Source organism: Candida dubliniensis, chromosome 2 (genome assembly GCF_000026945.1).
Source record: "Candida dubliniensis CD36 chromosome 2, complete sequence".
Lineage (NCBI taxonomy): Eukaryota > Fungi > Ascomycota > Pichiomycetes > Serinales > Debaryomycetaceae > Candida > Candida dubliniensis.
Genome location: NC_012861.1, coordinates 294,353 through 313,677, shown reverse-complemented (window position 1 = coordinate 313,677; position 19,325 = coordinate 294,353). Strand labels below are relative to the sequence as shown.

General features: G+C 34.1%; 9 protein-coding genes across 9 annotated transcripts; 4 read left to right on the top strand and 5 right to left on the bottom strand. All coding sequences in view use genetic code 12, as the record gives it.

Moving 5' to 3' along the window:
• Positions 1 to 23: 23 nt before the first annotated feature.
• Positions 24 to 353, bottom strand: CD36_16570 (conserved hypothetical protein; the record flags this gene model as incomplete). The annotated part of the gene is made up of 1 exon (XM_002418092.1): positions 24 to 353. The coding sequence occupies one exon, from the start codon at positions 351 to 353 to the stop codon at positions 24 to 26; it is 330 nt and encodes a 109-aa protein (XP_002418137.1).
• An 844-nt stretch (positions 354 to 1,197) lies between these two features.
• On the top strand, positions 1,198 to 3,765 carry CD36_16560 (conserved hypothetical protein; the record flags this gene model as incomplete). Its single annotated transcript, XM_002418091.1, has 1 exon — positions 1,198 to 3,765. The coding sequence occupies one exon, from the start codon at positions 1,198 to 1,200 to the stop codon at positions 3,763 to 3,765; it is 2,568 nt and encodes an 855-aa protein (XP_002418136.1).
• A 399-nt stretch (positions 3,766 to 4,164) lies between these two features.
• Positions 4,165 to 4,695, bottom strand: CD36_16550 (succinate dehydrogenase cytochrome b subunit, mitochondrial precursor, putative; the record flags this gene model as incomplete). The annotated part of the gene is made up of 1 exon (XM_002418090.1): positions 4,165 to 4,695. One exon carries the CDS (start codon positions 4,693 to 4,695, stop codon positions 4,165 to 4,167), a length of 531 nt encoding a protein of 176 aa, XP_002418135.1.
• Positions 4,696 to 5,943: 1,248 nt separating this feature from the next.
• On the top strand, positions 5,944 to 8,244 carry CD36_16540 (phosphatidylinositol-3-phosphate-binding protein, putative; the record flags this gene model as incomplete). The annotated part of the gene is made up of 1 exon (XM_002418089.1): positions 5,944 to 8,244. The coding sequence occupies one exon, from the start codon at positions 5,944 to 5,946 to the stop codon at positions 8,242 to 8,244; it is 2,301 nt and encodes a 766-aa protein (XP_002418134.1).
• Positions 8,245 to 8,688: 444 nt separating this feature from the next.
• On the top strand, positions 8,689 to 10,956 carry CD36_16530 (dolichyl-diphosphooligosaccharide--protein glycosyltransferase subunit, putative; the record flags this gene model as incomplete). The annotated part of the gene is made up of 1 exon (XM_002418088.1): positions 8,689 to 10,956. The coding sequence occupies one exon, from the start codon at positions 8,689 to 8,691 to the stop codon at positions 10,954 to 10,956; it is 2,268 nt and encodes a 755-aa protein (XP_002418133.1).
• Positions 10,957 to 11,437: 481 nt separating this feature from the next.
• On the top strand, positions 11,438 to 12,016 carry CD36_16520 (endoplasmic reticulum membrane protein, putative; the record flags this gene model as incomplete). The annotated part of the gene is made up of 1 exon (XM_002418087.1): positions 11,438 to 12,016. One exon carries the CDS (start codon positions 11,438 to 11,440, stop codon positions 12,014 to 12,016), a length of 579 nt encoding a protein of 192 aa, XP_002418132.1.
• A 5-nt stretch (positions 12,017 to 12,021) lies between these two features.
• CD36_16510 (n6-adenosine-methyltransferase, putative) lies at positions 12,022 to 13,662 on the bottom strand (the record flags this gene model as incomplete). Its single annotated transcript, XM_002418086.1, has 1 exon — positions 12,022 to 13,662. One exon carries the CDS (start codon positions 13,660 to 13,662, stop codon positions 12,022 to 12,024), a length of 1,641 nt encoding a protein of 546 aa, XP_002418131.1.
• A 338-nt stretch (positions 13,663 to 14,000) lies between these two features.
• CD36_16500 (cytoskeleton assembly control protein, putative) lies at positions 14,001 to 17,774 on the bottom strand (the record flags this gene model as incomplete). The annotated part of the gene is made up of 1 exon (XM_002418085.1): positions 14,001 to 17,774. The coding sequence occupies one exon, from the start codon at positions 17,772 to 17,774 to the stop codon at positions 14,001 to 14,003; it is 3,774 nt and encodes a 1,257-aa protein (XP_002418130.1).
• Positions 17,775 to 18,005: 231 nt separating this feature from the next.
• Positions 18,006 to 19,100, bottom strand: CD36_16490 (2-hydroxyacid dehydrogenase, putative; the record flags this gene model as incomplete). The annotated part of the gene is made up of 1 exon (XM_002418084.1): positions 18,006 to 19,100. One exon carries the CDS (start codon positions 19,098 to 19,100, stop codon positions 18,006 to 18,008), a length of 1,095 nt encoding a protein of 364 aa, XP_002418129.1.
• Between the last annotated feature and the right edge of the window lie 225 nt (positions 19,101 to 19,325).

Genomic DNA, 19,325 nt, shown 5'->3' with positions numbered 1-19,325 from the left:
GGCCTGGCCTGGAATATTTCTATTTAATTAAAATTTTCATCTTCGAAAACTGTATGACCAGCCATAAATATACTGGCATGAATTTTCCCCAATTTTTCTATACTTTGATATTGACTACATGTAGTCACCAATAAATCATTAAAATCACATAAATTTGCATTTAATTGAGCCATTTGAGAATTTAAATGAGATAATTTCCGTTGTGTAACTGATGAAGAAGAAGATGATGACAATGAAGGATCAGGATGATTACCACTAGTGGTTGAAGATGGTGGAGTTATTGTTGTTCGTAGTATCGATTGTCTTTCATTCGGTGTTATTGCTTGTTTGTTTGGTGTATTACTGCTACTCATTTGTGTATGTATGGGTTTGAAAGTATGAAATGAAATGATCTATGTAAATGTTTGTTGTTGTTGTTGTTGTTGTTTTTGAGATATCACAATCAGGAAAAAAAAAAAAATGCACACCACGAAGTAGTAGCGAAGATTGGTACTAAAGAATTTAAATGAGCGTGCACAAAAAAACTAATTGTGTGTGAGAGTTCATCCTTATAATACTTGGTGTAAAAGTATGTATAATAGATAACCGAGGGTATACTGACTGACTGACTAACTGACTACCATTAACACCACCACTGTCAATAGTAACTACAACCTCTATCCTGGATCAATCATCAATCTTGTATCTTTTAAAGAATAAGGATACGATAATATTGAATATCAGAAGGGGGTTACCATTATTAAAGCCGACACCCGACACCAAACTCCTTAATTCTGCTTGTTTTCTTTTCTTGGATTGATGAACTGAAGACAAAAATTATCGTTAGATTTTCATTTTCTTTCCTTCTTTCCTTCTGAACCGCAACTGTATCGTATAGAAACACCTCTTTAACTAATTACTTTCCTTTACAGGTCATTCATCTTTATATTTATTCTATATTCTCTCTCTCTCCCCCCCCATACAATATATACACACATAAACACAAAACAATTTCTAACAATTGTATATTATAGTCTGGAAAGACGGAAAAAAAAAAAAAGTACGTGCATAGGGAGAAAAAAAAAAGACAAACTAATCACTAATTAATTAAACAATCATTCATACCGGAATAGAGAAAAAAAAAACCCCAAAGAAGATTATTACATCAAGATCCCTCTTCCTCCATTATTTTCATCAGTTTATGACATAATTATCCGGATGACTATAATGGTAAATAAAGAACCAAATAAACCAAGTCTATCTGAGTCATCTATTCAGATAAAACAAGAACTTAAAACTATGAATAACTCAACAATAATAAGTGGGTCGAAACCTATCTCGGCTCCGGCAATGAAAGAAACACCACCAACACTGGCTTTAAAATCAACTCCTTTGACAACTCCTTTACCAGCTTCACAACCAAATCTAATGAAAACAACTTCAACTTCTATAACTCCACAACCATCAAAACCAAAATCAAATCAACCTTTACAACCACCATGCAAACAAATCAAAACTAATCCAAAACTACTATCTAATCCTCAACAAAATAAAACCAAATCACTGACCCGTCCTGGGGTTCAACCGATTGCTCCAAAATACCATAAAATCCAACCAGCAATTGCACCCAAACCAATGCCAGCATCTATGTCGCAAACATCTAAATTTAATCCTATACCTACTGGGAAATTATCCTTACTGATGAATCAACTGTCATTTGCCAGACCAAATGACCCTAGTAGTTTAAATACATCAAGAAGATGGGTATTACCTCCAAGACCAAGACCAGGAAGGAAACCAACTCATGATTCTCATGGGAATATTACTGTTGATGATAAGAAAATGCATAAAAATGGTGCCACCACCACCAACACCACAACTACCACTGGAACTAATAATTCTGCTATTAGTAATGGAAATAATAATATACCCATAACCACAAATATAACTGCTAATACCAGTAATGGGATAATTAAAAAGAAAACAAAATGCAAAAAGGATTCATCATTAGAGGCGAAAATTGCATTAAATTCAAATGCTGCTTTATTGAATCAAATTAAATCATCGGGTAGTAATACAACAGTCATATCACCAGAGGAAATTAACTTAAATTCAGGTAAATCAGGTTCTTTAAAATCAATCACACCAAGCTCCAACAAAACACCTTCTACACTGTTACCAATACCATCATCATCACCAGCACTACCCAGGGAACCACAACAACAACAACAACAAGAAAAACCAGCAATTACATATTCAAAATCAAAGACTAAAGCAAGTTCAAGAAAGTCAAAAGCGGGATCAAACAAAGGAACACCACTGAAAACACCAGAAGTACCAATACCAATACCAATACCACCAATTGAAGTTGATCCAGAAAAATATTTATCAAATATGCAAATGTCATATTTATCTAAATTGAAAGAACAAGAAGTGATTCGAAATTATATTGAAGTATTGACTAATCAAATAAAAGAATTAAGTTTTGTTCAAAATGGAGTGATTACATTTGATGCCTTGAAAAGTAATGTTAAATATAATAATAAGAAAATATTATCTAGTACTACAACGTCAACATCAACTGGGACTAATAATGGTAGTAATGGTGGTACTTCTAGTTCAACTTCAACATTAACTTCAAATTCAAAATCAAAGTATGATCAATTAGAAGCTATTAATAATTTGAATGATTTAAATAAATTTTTGAATTATTTAACTAAATCATCAAATATCATTCAAAGTGTCAAGAAAAATCCTAGTATATCATCAGAAACTCTTAATAAACAAGTTGATCATTATGTTGAAATAAGAAAAAAATTTAAAGCTATTAAAAGAAATGAACAAAATGGTAAAACTTTAAATAATTTAGGACTTCAACCTATTCCACCACAATATTCTTTATCAATTCCTTCAATGACTACAGGAGCAGCAACAACAACAACAACAACAACCATGAACTCAAATCCTACAACACCAATACCACAAGCAATGAAAAATCATGCCATGTTTAATAATGATAAACTTTCAGGAATTTTATCAGGATCAACATTTCAAGATATGGATTTAGATCCAACTACCAACAACAATCATAACCACAATAATTCTGGGGGTGATGCATTTAATGAATCTGGAATGGGTCAATTTGTTCCTGATTTATTAAAACCAATTAAACCAGTCAATTTATTTTCAGAATTTCAAGATTTACAATTACAAACCGAAACCATTGAAGAAAGTTCTAGTCAAATGTCTCAATTAAGTGGTATTGGTATTGGTATTGATGGTGGTGAAGATTATGATATTGGTACAAATTCCAATAATGGAAATGGAAATGGCAATGACAGTGGTAGTAATACCAATACCAATAGTAGTGGCAGTGGTAGTAATTTTACCATACCTAATAGTTTAGATGGTGATGATATTGAATTATTTATGGATGAACATGATTTTTTAAATCGATTAGTTTTAGATGATCGACAAAAAATGATGAATGATGAAGAAGAAGTTTTTGGAAAAGTTCAAATTCATGGTAATGATAGTAATGACAGTAATGGCAATGATAATAACAGTAACAATAATGAGTCCAAAAATTTGAATAAGGATACTAATATTACTAAAGACAACAATAACAACAACAATAACAACAATAATAGTAGTAATAGTAGTAATAAGAATATGGATCGACTCAATAATGACCTTTTATTGAAAAAGAAATTTAAATTCAATTGTGGGTTTTGTACTAATGATACTCCTTGTTTATGTTTTGATACCATGTTTTTAGAAAGATAATTGAAACAAAAAGGTTATATAGTTTTGGTTTGGTTTCGTGGGGGGTGGGAGTCAATTTAAAAAAGTTATTTATTTATTCTTTTCTAATCTGTATATATTTTATTTAATCTCTTCCTCCATATTATTATTTTTTTTTGGGGGGGAGGTGGAGTTTTACTCATTTTTAAATTATGAAAACAATTGATGAAACATATTTACTTTTAACTTTAAAGCTTTAATCATGTAGAACAATAACCAATAACTCTACCTAAGTAGTATTAATAAATACTACGACGAGAAAAAGAAATAGAGCCAATATTATTATATAACGATGAGTTTATAAATAAACAGGATAAATATAAATATAAATATAAATAAATATATATATATATATATAATTAACGATAACTATATGCTATTCTACCATAAGAAAGCCAAATAACTTCCAATGACAGCAGTAACAGCTAAAACAACATACCCAGTTCTATAAACACCAGGGATGGTTAATTCTTTACCAAAATCCCAAATCAAATGTCTAATTCCATTACCAATATGAAAAACAAATGGATAAGCACAAATAGCTTTTAAACCATATTGAGCAAAAATTGGTAATGCTGTGAAATAAGAAATTAAAGTAGTAGTATCAAATGGGATATTTAAAATTGAAGTAGCAGCAAATCCACAAGTTAAACCATAAAATGCTCCAGCCATAGCAACACCAGTGATTCTATGGAATGATGACATAATCCAGGTTAATTGTGGTTGATAAATTTGTAAATGAGGTGATGTTGGTCTATTTTTACGTTGAGCAACTAATATTTCTTGTTCTTGATTAGAAGTTGCTGATACAGTTGATGTATATCTTTTAAGACCTAATGTCGATTGTAATTTGACATAGTTGTTTAATGTGGAAACAGTAGGTCTTTTTAATAATCCAACACGAGAAATCATTTTGTAGTAGTGGAGGTGGTGGTAGTAGTGGTTATTGGGTAGATAGTTGTTTAATTGGAATTATTGAATCTTTTCCTATTAATGTAGTGAAGATTTTTTTTTTTCTTTGCTTTGGTTGGTTTGAATGTTTTGGTGAGAGTGTGAGAGGTGTGAGTGTGTGTAAGGTGAGTGATAAAGTAGTTCCGAATTCAATCCCGGGGAAAAAAGATTCATAAGAATAATTTTAACCAATAAAATAATTGTAATTTACAATACAAACTAAGTGGTAGTGCGAGAAACATCAAATATTTTGTATGAGTGTACTTTTGATCAAAACTGACCAAACTAAAGAGAGACGATATTGTATCACGTGCACAAATGATAATAATGAATGAATTGTTTAAGGAACTTTTATAACCGTTCAACATGGAACAATTGACATTTTGCTCGTTATCACCTGTCTTCCCCCCCTGCAAAGGAACACTTGAGCTTTGTGTAGATTCAACTCCGATAAATACAAACAGGGTGTACAATCAACAAATAACAAGATATTATTGGATCAATCAAATTGATCATCATTGTTGGTGGTGGTGATGATGATGGCAGGAAAGGCAGACTTTAATTCTATTTTATTGATGGCTCTACAACATTGATTGTCAATTTCTCCTTCCAACACATACAACAGATTCTCTTAACTTATCTTCAAATTATAGTTACAAGTAACAAAAGTTAAAAGAGTTATCACTACATCCCATTAACTAGTAACTAACATTTTTATACTTAAAGTATTAGTACTATATTGTTTTGTTCGTTTCCCTTATTTCCTTTTCCTTTTTCTTTCTTCTTCGGCTTGTGCTTCTTACTTCTTACTTCCTTTGTCCTTTGTCCTTTGTTCTTTGTTCTCTTTTTTTTTTTTCTTTTTGTTGGTTTCTCTCGTCTTTTCTTTTTGTATATGATTTATTTTTAAATCCTTGATTCTTAATTCTTATACACTATTTCTTTATTTTTTTTTTTTTGGGTGGTGTTGGTGAGAATTCAAAACCTTAACTTCCTTTCCAAATTAACGTTTCATTTTTTTTTACATCAAATCATATATCTTATATACGTCATTTAAACATCATCTTCATTCAACTAATACTACCTACCAGTAAGATACTCACAACAGCAACAACAAGTTATTTTTCTGTTTTCTACAATATCATTATTATTAGCTCGTTCTCATACCTACCCCCCCATCCCTTATAGACCAGTGATAACGATAATTCTCAAATGTCAACTACCATCACTATGAACACAACGACCAATATTGAGGAAGATAATAACAAGAACAAGAACGAAAATGAAAATGAAACCAATAATAAATTCACAATTAATAGTACCTTGCCCTCTAACACAACTACCAAAGAAAATGACCAAAACGAACAACAACAACAACAACAAGAAACACATCAGTCAGAATCAAAACAAGAAGATATAAAAAACGAGAATGCTATAAATTCAGTAACAGATAAACCTATAGACAATGACACCAAAGATGAAGATTCACCAACAAAGTCAGATCTTTCCTTTGCTAAAAAAGATTTAAGTAAATCAAGAACACAATCTTTCCAATCAGTCTTATCAACGGCTTCCTTAAAATCACTAAAACAACAAGTGTTAACAAATTCCATCATTACAAATAATGGAAACAACACCGCCAATAATGTCCCACAAATGCATAGAAATAACAGCACCATAAGTACTCACAATTTAATGCGTAGTAATTCGACAATAAATAATTCCAAGAATTTCCTGTCATTCATCCAAGCCCCAGTATTATCAAGCATCCAAAAACCCGAGGAAGACTGTCAAATTGGACAACAGTTGCCGTTTGATGGTAGCTCATCGAGAACAAGAGCCAATAGCAGTGATGAAAATGATGAGGATAATATAGTACAGCAACAAAATTTAACATTGAAAGCGTTGAAGAAATTAAGTTTGTCTCCTAGACCAGTTACTAATCCTGATGATATATCCGTGACAAGGGAGGAGGAAGCGAAAAGTAAACTAGTAAAAGAACCATATCAACCTGCTGAAGTCGATTTGTCATCATTTGCAAGTTTAACCAGACAACCAAAACAACCTCATAAGTTTTCATCTCTGTCAAACGATACCACGCAAAAATCAGCTGGACCAGTAGAAAACCCAGCAAACAAATCCGAATCTAGTTTATCTCAGTATCATAGTGACATACAACAACATCAACTAAATGCAATCCAACGACAATTGCAACCAGAAAAATTCAATACATCACCAAACACAAGTCGTACAAAGCATCAAATATTACCTGGACAATTAACACATCCCCAATTACACCACCACCAACAACCGCCACAACAACAACAGCAACAACAACAACAGAACCAGCATCAGCATCATCAATCACAGGCGTATACAAATTTCCCTCACCCTCATCCAACATCAGGCATTCCGGCAGCAGTTGTACCACCCACTGATTTTAATGCGAAAAGAAAACCACTGATTCCAAAAATGCACTTCCAACAACAACAGCAGCAGCAGGGTATTCATGGTCATACTAATATAAGTCCTGAATCTCCAAATCAGAATACCCAAAACCACCACCTTAATCATGCTCGATCAACCAAACATTTACAACAAATCAAAGGATTACGCAACCCAATGTATGTTCCTGCTGTTCTCAGAGTGTCCCAAAATGGATTATCCACACCTAACAGATCACAATCAAACTCACCAGAAGAGCTTTCATCTTCACCGCAACAACTGTATTGTAACCAACAGCAACGTCTGCAACATCAACAACACCAAGAACAACCACAAGATCATTATGAATCCTATTTACAAGCATTCAACAAGAAAGATATTGTAGCGAACTCATCGAATGCATCAGTTCGATCAACAGACTCGGGAATTTCAATTGATTCAAGTATGTCTACCACCAGTGGCCAATTGGGATCACTAACGGGATTTTTATCTTTCAACTCCAACAATGGTAAAAATTATGATTTTGTTCTGAGAGCTCCACCTACTAGAAAGCATTGGATCAAAGATGAAGTGGCTTTAAAATGTGGTATACCCACTTGTCCTAAAGTGTTTAATTTCTTTGAAAGGAGACATCATTGTCGGAAATGTGGAGGAATATTTTGTAAACAACATACTTCACACAGTCTTTATATCAATCATTTAGCACAATTTACTACCGGAGGTAGAGGTACCTTATCAAAAGTGTGTGATAATTGTATTGAAGAATACAATCAATTCATAGCGAAAGAGTTTGGAGTTAATGTTCACAGTACTAAACCTAGTATACCTAATAAATCAACCGAACAAAAAATTGAGAGTAAAAATAATGTGCATTCACAATCTGGACTTGATACCGGTGCTGCTTATCAATCACAGCAACAGAGTTTCATTCCTACAACACAAACGCATAACTATTCCAATAACACTGCTAGCAATAATATTGTTGCCGTCTCTAATGATAGTGGGAATAGTAGAAATGACCAATTGGTAGGTAGTGTTCCTGCAAATTGGACTTGGAGTTCATTTTAGAGATATAACATTATACATTGTTTGACCTTTGGGGGGTTAGGTTTAATTCTATTTGTCATGAGTTTTTTTTTTTTTTTATATATCTTATCTTCATCATTCAGTTTTACAATTTTCTTTTAATTTTAATTTGCCTTATTAGTTAGATTTATTAGTAGATCTTCATGTATACTTTTGCTTTTATTTAATTTACTATTAATTGTTAAAATGTTTTAGTTTTGCAGGGGAGTGGTTGGTTGCAATAAATGAAAAATTTGGTGTTTTGAACTTCACACACGACCCAATAAAAGACAACACGGTGTGAGATTGAATGAATTATTTTCAACCTCAACCTCAAGCTAAAAAATAATTAAGGGCACTCTTTTCGAGCACCGCCAAAATTTAATTTTCAAACTTGGCAAAAAAAAAAAAAACAATCAAGAACTTTCCTACTATCAACATTCAGCAATGGCATATACCGTCACATCATCTAAACCTCAATTGACAGTATTGGGGATAGATGTTGAACTGATTAGAGTTTTATTAAAAGTTATTATATTTATATCGATAGCAGGAGCAGCTATTTCTTCCCGTTTATTTTCTGTGATTAGATTTGAAAGTATTATTCATGAATTTGATCCTTGGTTTAATTTCCGAGCCACGAAATATTTAGTGACTCATTCTTTTTATGAATTTTTGAATTGGTTTGATGATAGAACTTGGTATCCTTTAGGAAGAGTCACTGGTGGTACTTTATATCCCGGATTAATGGTGACTTCAGGTGCCATTTGGCATATTTTACGTGATTGGTTTGCCTTACCAGTTGATATCAGAAATATTTGTGTTTTATTAGCCCCAGTATTTTCTGGATTAACTGCAATTTGTACTTATTTTTTAACTAAAGAAATGAAAGATTCTAGTGCAGGATTATTGGCAGCTATATTCATGGGTATTGCTCCAGGTTATATTTCAAGATCAGTTGCTGGTTCTTATGATAATGAAGCAATTGCTATTACTTTATTAATGGCAACATTTTATTTCTGGATTAAATCAATGAAAATGGGTTCAGTGTTTTATGCCACTTTGACAGCATTATTTTATTTCTATATGGTTAGTGCTTGGGGTGGATATGTTTTCATTACTAATTTAATTCCTTTACATGTGTTTGTTTTGATTTTTATGGGTCGTTACAATGCTAAATTATACACTGCTTATACTACATGGTATGCCTTGGGTACTTTAGCATCAATGCAAATTCCCTTTGTTGGGTTTTTACCCATTAGATCCAATGATCATATGGCAGCATTAGGGGTATTTGGATTATTACAATTAGTTGCCTTTGGTGATTATGTTAAATCAAAAGTTCCAACAAAACAATTTAAATCTTTTTTAATTGTTTCCATTATACTTGTTGTGGGTTTAGGTATTGGCGGATTATTTGGATTGACAGCAATGGGTTGGATTGCTCCTTGGACAGGTAGATTTTATTCCTTATGGGATACTAATTATGCCAAAATTCATATTCCAATTATTGCTTCTGTTTCTGAACATCAACCTACTGCATGGCCAGCATTCTTTTTTGATACCAGTATGCTTATTTGGTTATTCCCTGCTGGTATCTATTTATGTTTCCAAGAATTAAAAGATGAACACGTTTTCATTATTATTTATAGTGTATTGTGTTCTTATTTTGCTGGTGTTATGGTGAGATTAATGTTGACTTTGACTCCAGTTATTTGTGTTGCTGCAGCAATTGCTTTATCTAAATTGTTTGATGTCTATTTAGATATTGTCGATTTATTCACTGAAAAAGTTGATAATAACAACGAAGATGATGATGATGACGGCGAGTCCAAGCGTTCAACTAAAAAATCAAGTTTCAAATTCCCAATTGCTGGATTATTATCAAAACTTTTGGTGTTATTATCATTCACTTTTTACCTTTTCTACTTTGTTTTACATTGTACTTGGGTAACATCAAATGCCTATTCATCACCATCGGTTGTTTTAGCATCAAGAAACCCAGATGGCTCACAACATATCATTGATGATTATAGAGAAGCTTATTACTGGTTAAGAATGAACACACCAGAAGATGCCAAAGTTATGGCCTGGTGGGATTATGGGTATCAAATTGGAGGTATGGCTGATAGAACCACTCTTGTTGATAACAATACTTGGAATAACACTCATATTGCCACCGTTGGTAAGGCAATGTCTTCGAATGAAGATGTTTCATATCAAATTTTGAGACAACACGATGTTGATTATGTGTTAGTCATATTTGGAGGGTTATTAGGTTATTCTGGTGACGATATTAATAAATTCTTGTGGATGGTAAGAATTGCCGAAGGTATTTGGCCTGATGAAATCAAAGAAAGAGAATATTTCACTGATCGAGGTGAATATAAAGTGGATAAAGATGCATCACTTGCCATGAAAAATTCTTTGATGTATAAATTATCATATTATAGATTCACGGAATTATTTGGAGGTAGAGATGGGGTTGATAGAGTTAGAAACCAACAAATCCCTGCCAATGATGTACCGAAATTAAATGTTGTTGAAGAAGTTTTCACATCAGAAAATTGGATTGTAAGAATTTATAAGGTTAAAGATTTGGATAATGTTGGTAGAGATTTACATCAAGCTACTGCTTTTGAAGAATCATCATCATCTAATACTTCCAAAAGAAATAGATCTATAAAGAGACCAAAATTGGAAGTAAGAGAGTAAAAAAAAAAAAAAAAAAAAGAAAAAAAATTAAGTTTATAGATTAAAACTTTTCATGAAATACATATAACCAAACATAAATAAAATTATTGTGATAGTTCTCCATAAAGATATATTCAACAACAACATGATAATTTAAAGTATTGTTGGGTATATAATATATAATTTCCTATTTTTCAAACAAAAAAAAGAGGAGAGAATGGTTGTTAGCTTCAAGATTAAAGCATTGAATATAAATCATTCCTCCCTATATTGCTTCCTTTGTTGAACTTGAAAAATAACCCCACTTGAAACATCAATAAAAATCGCGCAACAAATTTGATATTGGAGATTTTTTAGTATGTATAATTAATTATCTCTGTAAATTTAATATATAAATGAGATCAAAAATGTATTCTTTTTCTGACGTGTTTTAATGTGAGTAGTAATATCTATTCATTGATTCGTGGAGATTAAACAACAACAACAACAACATATTCTCACCATGCCAGGATTATTTGATTTGGAAAGTCATTTAGTATTTTACCGTTCATATCATTTCAATCATACCAATGTAACAATTCATTTGATTTGTATCCCCATTATTTTATTATCAACAATCACATTTTTAACTCCAGTGACAATCAATTTTGGTGGACTTATCAATAATTCTGATTATAATTTGGGGACATTATTAGCTTGGAGTTATGGAATTTATTATATTTTATTAGATTGGAAAATTGGTTTACCTTCAGCTAGTGTTTTATTTATTTTCGCTCATTATATTAAACAATATTATTTGACATTATCTGAAACTAGTGTTCCTACAAGTAATGAATTTGTGAAAATTGCTGTTGCATTACATGTATTTTCTTGGTTGGCACAATTTTATGGACATGGAGTACATGAGAAAAGAGCTCCAGCTTTATTAGATAATCTTTTACAAGCACTTGTTTTGGCTCCATTCTTCGTTGCCTTTGAAATTGCATTCTTTTTAGGATATCGTAAAGATTTGAAGAAAAATATGGACAATAGAGCTGGAGTTTTGATTAGAGATTATACCAAACAGAAAAAGCAAACATAAAATTATCATTTTCCGCCACCACCACTGCTAGTAGTAGTAGCAGCAGTTGCACCCGTTGTTGTTTGTTTATATAATTCGTACTTATATTTGAGTTCTGGTTCAAATAATGAAACCCCTTGTAATTGATTTCCAATTGTAAGCCATCCTGGTCTAGTATTATGGTCTCTACCAAATATCTCTAATTTTCTTGAATGAGTACCCACTAATCTTTCCACAATATCGTAAAATTCATCAGGTTTTCTTGATGTTTCACGAGTGGGACTAACAACAACATCGGTATCGATTTTCTTATTAATCCAGGTTGGATTTCCTTTAAGTCCAACCAATAAATGTTCTTTGGAGTGATTTAACCAGTGTCCGGTTCTACCAGTGACAATCGTTCTTCTCAATTGGTTTAACTTGATCCAAATCATTTCATCATAGATTTGATATCCCCATTTCAACAATGCTCGTCTCCCGATTTCAATGGACCTTCCAGTTACCCACAACATAATGATACCCTCATCTTGTAATTCATGCATAGGTAAAGATAATAACTCATCGTCTTTGCAAGTACCATACGGCAATGACATGTGTATATCCCATGCTGGATCAGAAATAATAGCTGCAAACTTGCCTAATATTGAAAATGGCAAGCATCTCACGTCACAATTAATCCATTGAGGAGGTAATGGTTCTCTGAAAGATTCTGAAAAACAGTCTCCACTAGTGTATTCAAGTCCTTGTAATTTTATTTGTCTTTGTTGTTGTTGTTGCTGCTGTTGTCCTTCGCTAACTTGTGACTGTTCTTTTTTCATAGGAGCAAGTGTATAATAATGCAAATAACGGCAAGATTTCAATTTATGGCAAGTATCCAAATAGGAACAATCTCCTAAATTCAAATCTGTATGATTATTAATAATAGGTAAAAAATGAATTTTATCTTGAGCACATTTGTATACATCATTTGATAAAATGTTTCTACACTTGAGTATTCTTTGACGAACAACATCTACAGGTGTTGTTTGTTTAGAGCCAAAATGACTATATTCTTTTTTGTTCAACCCAACAGTAGCTAGCAAATTGATATGATTATGGTCATTGCAAATTGAATGGAAAGGTTTTTCTATTGTTCTTAACCGTGCCTTTTGTTTATTCAAAATTGTTCTAGCGGTGGGTTTATTAATCAACTCTTGTAAAAACTCAACACCAAGTGACAATTCACTAGAAAAGTTACTACTATCATTGTTGGTGGAGGAATACGGTAACATTTCATGCTTTGACAGAATTTCCAAAATCTGTAATAAGTTAGTTGGTGGGTTACGATTCTTGGAGTTGGGTATTTGTGAAAATGTTTGTTTCCCCTTCAATCTTTTTTGCAACATTAAGATTCCCTCAAAGTTAATACATGCTAATCTTGGCAAGTGTTTAATATTAATACTGTTATTTAAATCTCCACTAAACTCTAACAGGTAGCCACTAATCGTATTGAATTGAATAATGTAATCCAAAAAGTCTTTAGTTGTGGTAAATTTTAAGTTACTGGACTCTTGAATTAAGGGTCCAATTATCCAAAGTTGACCATATATTGGTGTGTCTAATATCTTATTGTCTTGATTCAAAATAAACTCAATAAATGGAATAAAGTCTTTTAATTCATAAATCATCCCTATCTAATTGATTGTAGAAAAACCAGAGAAAAGTCCCAAAGAAAAGTCCAATACCAACCAATGTGTGGGAAAGAAAAGAAGAAATATGCAATCGTGTCGATTCAGAAAATTCCATTTGCAACCCCCTCCATCTAAATCTTTGGTCGTGCTTCAATATCCAAACATACACACAAACATTACAAACAAATAAAACGACTATTCTAATAAGAAATAATGGATAGAATTTTGTTTAATATACAATTATAAAATAAAAAAAAGCCAATAAAAGTTGAAAATGTACTTTAATATCAACTAAATAACAAAAGCAAAAACGAAAACTAAAACTACAAATGCTTTTAGAATCCAAAGGGATTATCTGGTGTTGCTGCTTGTAAATTAGCTCTCTTCCCTGTAGGTTGTGATTGTAACGGTGCATTTCCAAAACCCATACCAGTTGGTTGTGATTGTAATGGTTGTGATCCAAATCCTTCAAATTGAGGTTGTTGTCCAAAAGTTGTTGTTGGAATTTGTTGATTGAACGTAGCAGGGGAAGATATAGAAGTGTTCTGAAACATATTTGTCATTTGATTGAGGTTAGGTTGCAGTTGAAATTGATTGAAGTAAGGTTGTTGTTGTGGTACTTGTGGTTGTGGTTGAAATTGGTTCATTACTGGTTGTGGCTGTTGTGGTTGTGTAAATTGATTTGCCATTTGAGGGAATGGGTTAGACGTAGCTTGTTGAGAAAATGACTGACCAAATGAGGTATTCGGCATAGCTCCACCAGTAATGTGTTGGCCAAAAGAAGTCTGTGGTGCTCCACCAGTGATTTGCTGACCAAACGATGTTTGTGGGAAACCTCCAGTAATTTGCTGTCCAAAAGAGGTTGTTGGTAACCCCCCAGTAATTTGCTGCCCAAATGAAGTCGTTGGTGGTGGTGGTGCGTTTCCAGTGATTTGTTGTCCCAACGACAATGTATTACTGTCCATAAATCCACCAGTAATTTGCTTACCAAAATTCGATTGTGGCACAAAACCACCAGTAATTTGACCGCCTGTTCTTTGACTTGGAACTAATGCAGGTTGGTTAAAGGATGTTTGCGGTGGTGCACCTCCAGTAATTTGATTTGGCAACTGTTGCTGTTGACCACCAAAAGTAGTCTGAGGCATAGTTATAACACCTGTTTGTAATGGAACAAATGCAGGCTGGAATGTAGGTTGCTGTCCAAAAGTGGTGATTGGAGGAGGGGCAGTCTCTGGTCTTGGTGGTGCAGTCTTGTTATTTGCATTGAAAGTAGTTGTGCCTGTTTGCAAGGGAACAATACCAAATGTCAATTGTGGCTGCAAAATTCCTGTAGCTTGAATTGGAATAAAACCAGTAGGTTGAGCAGTGATTGGAACAAACCCGGTAGGCTGAGAAGGCAAATAACCACCAGTTTGTACAGCCACTAATCCACCTCCAGTTCTTTGTACAGGTACTAACCCACCTGTCTTTTGAACTGGAACTAAAGTACCTGTTCTTTGTGGCGTTACACTGGAGCCTTGTGGAGGAATAGAAGAAGTGGTGGCAGTAGTGTTTGAAGTTTTGGTTGGTTGGAGTGCTGGTGCTGCTGGTGACTGCTCTGTTTTGATTTTGTTTTCATTACTGGTTCCAACAGGCTTGATGTTGACAAGGTCAGACAAAGCCCCTGTGTATTGAGGAGTTTGTGGTTGTGGAGATGGTTTGAGAAGATCTTCGCTTGATCTTGCAGCAGGCTTCATTGCCCATGCATCATCTTCAATCTTGTTGTTATTCTGACTGGATTCGGTTACTGGAGTGGAAGAAGTGACTTGAGTCTTAACAGGAGATGGCAAGGCATCTGCTGACACCTTGGATATTTCAGTGGAAGAGCTGTTGTTTTTCAAATTACCATTCTTGTCAATAAACAAGCCACCACTCTGTTGTGGTGCTTCTGGTGTTTTCTTACGATCAAACTTTGCATCCAAATATTTCATGACTCGTATAATATCTCCCTCTCTTAACCCTAAAGTTCTCAATAAGGATGGTGAAATGTCTTCTAAAATATTTTCATCCATCTGTTCACGCTCAAAATTGAGGGTATAACGTTGGCAATTACCAATATCAACACCACATTCAAGGAAAAAATCAAACCAGTCGTACAATGGAGCGCCATTATTAGACACTTGTGTTGTTGTTTGTGGTCTTGTGGGTTTAGGTGGGGCAATGTCGTTTATTGCTGCAGTTGCCGATGATGCATATTTGGTGTCGTTGGAACCTGATGTAGTCGCTGTAGCACCCGATTTGCTCTTCGATCTTGCTCTCTTTGCTTGCTGTTTCATTACTTGCTCCTTATATTGCTCCAAAGAAGTACCAGTAATCCTTTCAACATACTCAAGATCTTCAACCGACAACTTGTCAGCAGAAACTGCAATCTTAACACCATTTGTCTTATGTAAATGAATCTTACCTTCAACACATCCTAAAAATTCGGCCTCAACTTTGAAAGTTCCGGAACTATCAATCCAAGTTCTTACTCTATGGAAGTTTGGCATTGATTTGTCTTGTTCAGCTTGTGAGGAAGAAGCTTTATCTCTTTGAGCTCTATCCTTTTCTCTGATTCTGTCACGTTCTTCTCTACTTCTATGATGGGAACTGCGTTTGTCTTTTGCTTCAACAACTCTTCCCTTTGATTTAGTGGATTTTGTTCTCAATGGACCATCTGTCAATTTGTCCAAATTAGATGTGCTAACTATTTCAATATAGGTTGATGGGACAACACCTTGACGGCGAGTTTCTCTATTTTCTACCATCCACCAGTCTTTGGATTTCTTTTGATCAATAATATAAACTTCATCGCCTTCTTTACAATCCAATTCATCGTCACCCTGTGCCTCAAAATCGTAGAGCAATCTACCTATTTTTCTATTGCTTTCATTGGCACTTGCTTTCGAAGCTTTAGCAACCTCTCTCAAACCATGGGCAGCTTCTGCACCTTTCAAATCACCCAAGATTGCCATAATGGCTTCAGCAACATCTTTTGACCCAGCATGTAACTCTAATGATGCAGCAGGATTCTTAAATTCTAAAAATACGTGTTTCTTCTCGTTATTAAAAGTAATCAAGTCTTTAATTCTCCATTGGTTGTCAAGAGAAGACGAAGATCTCATCCTCAATTTCTTAGGGTTCGTAGTATTTGGTTTAATGATTACTAGCCCTTGACCAATTGAGAGTTTGATTGCTCTTTTCTTTCTACCATCAACCTCGTCAATATACCAAGTGAAAAATTCTCCATCATATGAATGTTCATTCTGTTCAATGCTTTCTTCTTGTTCATAAGTATTCGAACGGCCCACAACTGGTGCTGGTGCCACAATACTAGACGCAGTTGGTCTAGATGGCATTGGTGGGGGTGCTTCTTCTTCTTCCCCTTCTCCTTCTCTTCGTTCTGGTTCTTGGTGATATCTAGTAGCCGAGGATCTAGGCTCTTGTTCAAGCATACGAGGATAATCTTTTTCAGGAGTTGGAGGTGGATGCTCTGGTGATCTATCCTTATGAACAGGTGGTGCAGGGAAATCCGGTGTTCTATCTTTATGTGAAGGTGGTGGAGGAAAATTGTTAATAGGAATCTGAGTCTGCTGTTGTTGTGGAGGTGGTTGAAAAGTCTGTTGTGGTTGTTGCTGCTGCTGCTGCTGTTGCTGAAATTGTGCCGGCTCTGTAGTTGCTGCTGCTTCTGATGAATCAAGTTGAATATAATTTGCTGGAACAAAACCAAACTTCTCCTTTGCTAGATCACCAACTAAAATCCAATCCGGATCATTGAGATCAAATACATTAAATTTGTCATTTTCATTGAATGAAAGTTCTTCTTCTGTTTGTTTGTCATAATCATATAATGCAGTAGCTGTTTTAATTACAGGGGCTTCCTCGATGTAAGTAGACGGAACTAAACCAGAAGGTTCATCAACAATTTCATCTCCAGTTGCGACAACCCGTTTCTTCACTTTCCACCAATCGTCAATATCCGACTTTTCTAACAAATATAAAAGATCATTTTCTTTTATACTCAATTCTTCTTCTGCCTGAGCAGTGTAATCATACAATGCCTTGTAAACACCTATATATATAGACAGCATTGCCTCTATGTTGGGGGGGGAGTTTTATAGTTGTACGTAGTTAGTAGCAATGTCTTTGATTTCAAACAATTTCCGCACTTTTAGAGAATCGTCGAAAGTTTCAGTGTTTCACATCAGGTTTTGTGTTAAGCACGACCAGATACTTTTATGATGTCCAACCATGGAGCAAGATTTCGCGAGTTCTGTATTGGTGCTTTATTGCTAGGTGTTGTATTAAATCTATTAGTTAAATTAGTTTACTCTATTTATTTCTTCATCATATCCTCGAAGTATGGTTTCAATATTTCTCATACTTGTAAGTGCGGTAAATCTATAGTTTTCGGCAATTCCAGAGCCAATGTGAGGTGTCAACACAACATCATCTCTACCAAGTAAGCCTGGATGTATGGTCGGCTCATTTTCAAATACATCTAAACCAGCAAACAACACTTTGCCACTTTTTAACCCTCCCACCAAGGCATCCTCATCAATGACAAACCCTCTTCCAATATTAATTATTCTAAAAGGCTTTCCCATACTATTTATTAATTGTTTATTTATCATGTGTCTGGTTGAAGGGGTTCCGGGACAAGCAATAATTATTAGGTCAGCAATATCTTTGGTTTCTTCTAAGCTTTCATGGTAAGTCACTTCATACCCCAAAGATTTTTCTTGGGATTCAGAAAGTCTGGTTCGCTTAACGTAATGAACATTCATACCGATGCATGCCAATCTTCTTCCAATGAGTTCACCAATATGTCCAAAACCAACTATTACAGCATTGTGACCTCTTGGTGATAAATTATCTCTTTTGCAACAGGCATAACCGTACGTATGACCAACCACTGGCTCGACAATTGCCTTTCCTGAACTCTGATCAAAATTGCCATGAAGCATTGATGTTCTTGAAACCCCTGAGTGGCCATATTGGTTGCTACTAAGATTTTCTGCATATAACTTGAAGTTTCTAAAACTATTAATAGCATTATATAATGCTAAGTCAGCAACAGCTTCAAAGGCAAGTGGTGACGGAACATTTGTAAGAACAATGTTTCTTTCTGACATTCTTTCAATGTCAAACCCATCATAGCCAACTGAACATGTGGCAACTATTCTTAAGCTTTGAGGAGCGTGAGCAAGTACTTTTCCTCTAAACCCTCCAAACATACCAAACCCATTCCAGCCACAATATATAGCTTCAACATCTTGAAGGCTGGTTTGAAAATCGATAAGAAGTTGCTCTAAAGTTGACAAAGTATAATATATACAGTCAAATTTGGCCTCGAATTGTTTGAGGTCTTCAACATTTGGTTTTTCTAAGAATAATACTTTTTGTTTGATAGTCATTCTGTTTAATTGGGAAAAAAAAAGGGCTAGAATTTTAAATTGTGAATTGTTTCTGTTAGTAAGTAAGGCTGACCGGTATTTGTAGAGGAATCTATCCTTATATATATATCCATAATTAAAACTAATTGTTTTCAACTTGAATCGAGATTTTCGCAATTTTCAGATGAATTACCCTCTTTTTCTCCTTTAATAACCGTGCAACCCTTTCTATTTGAGGAAGTGCGT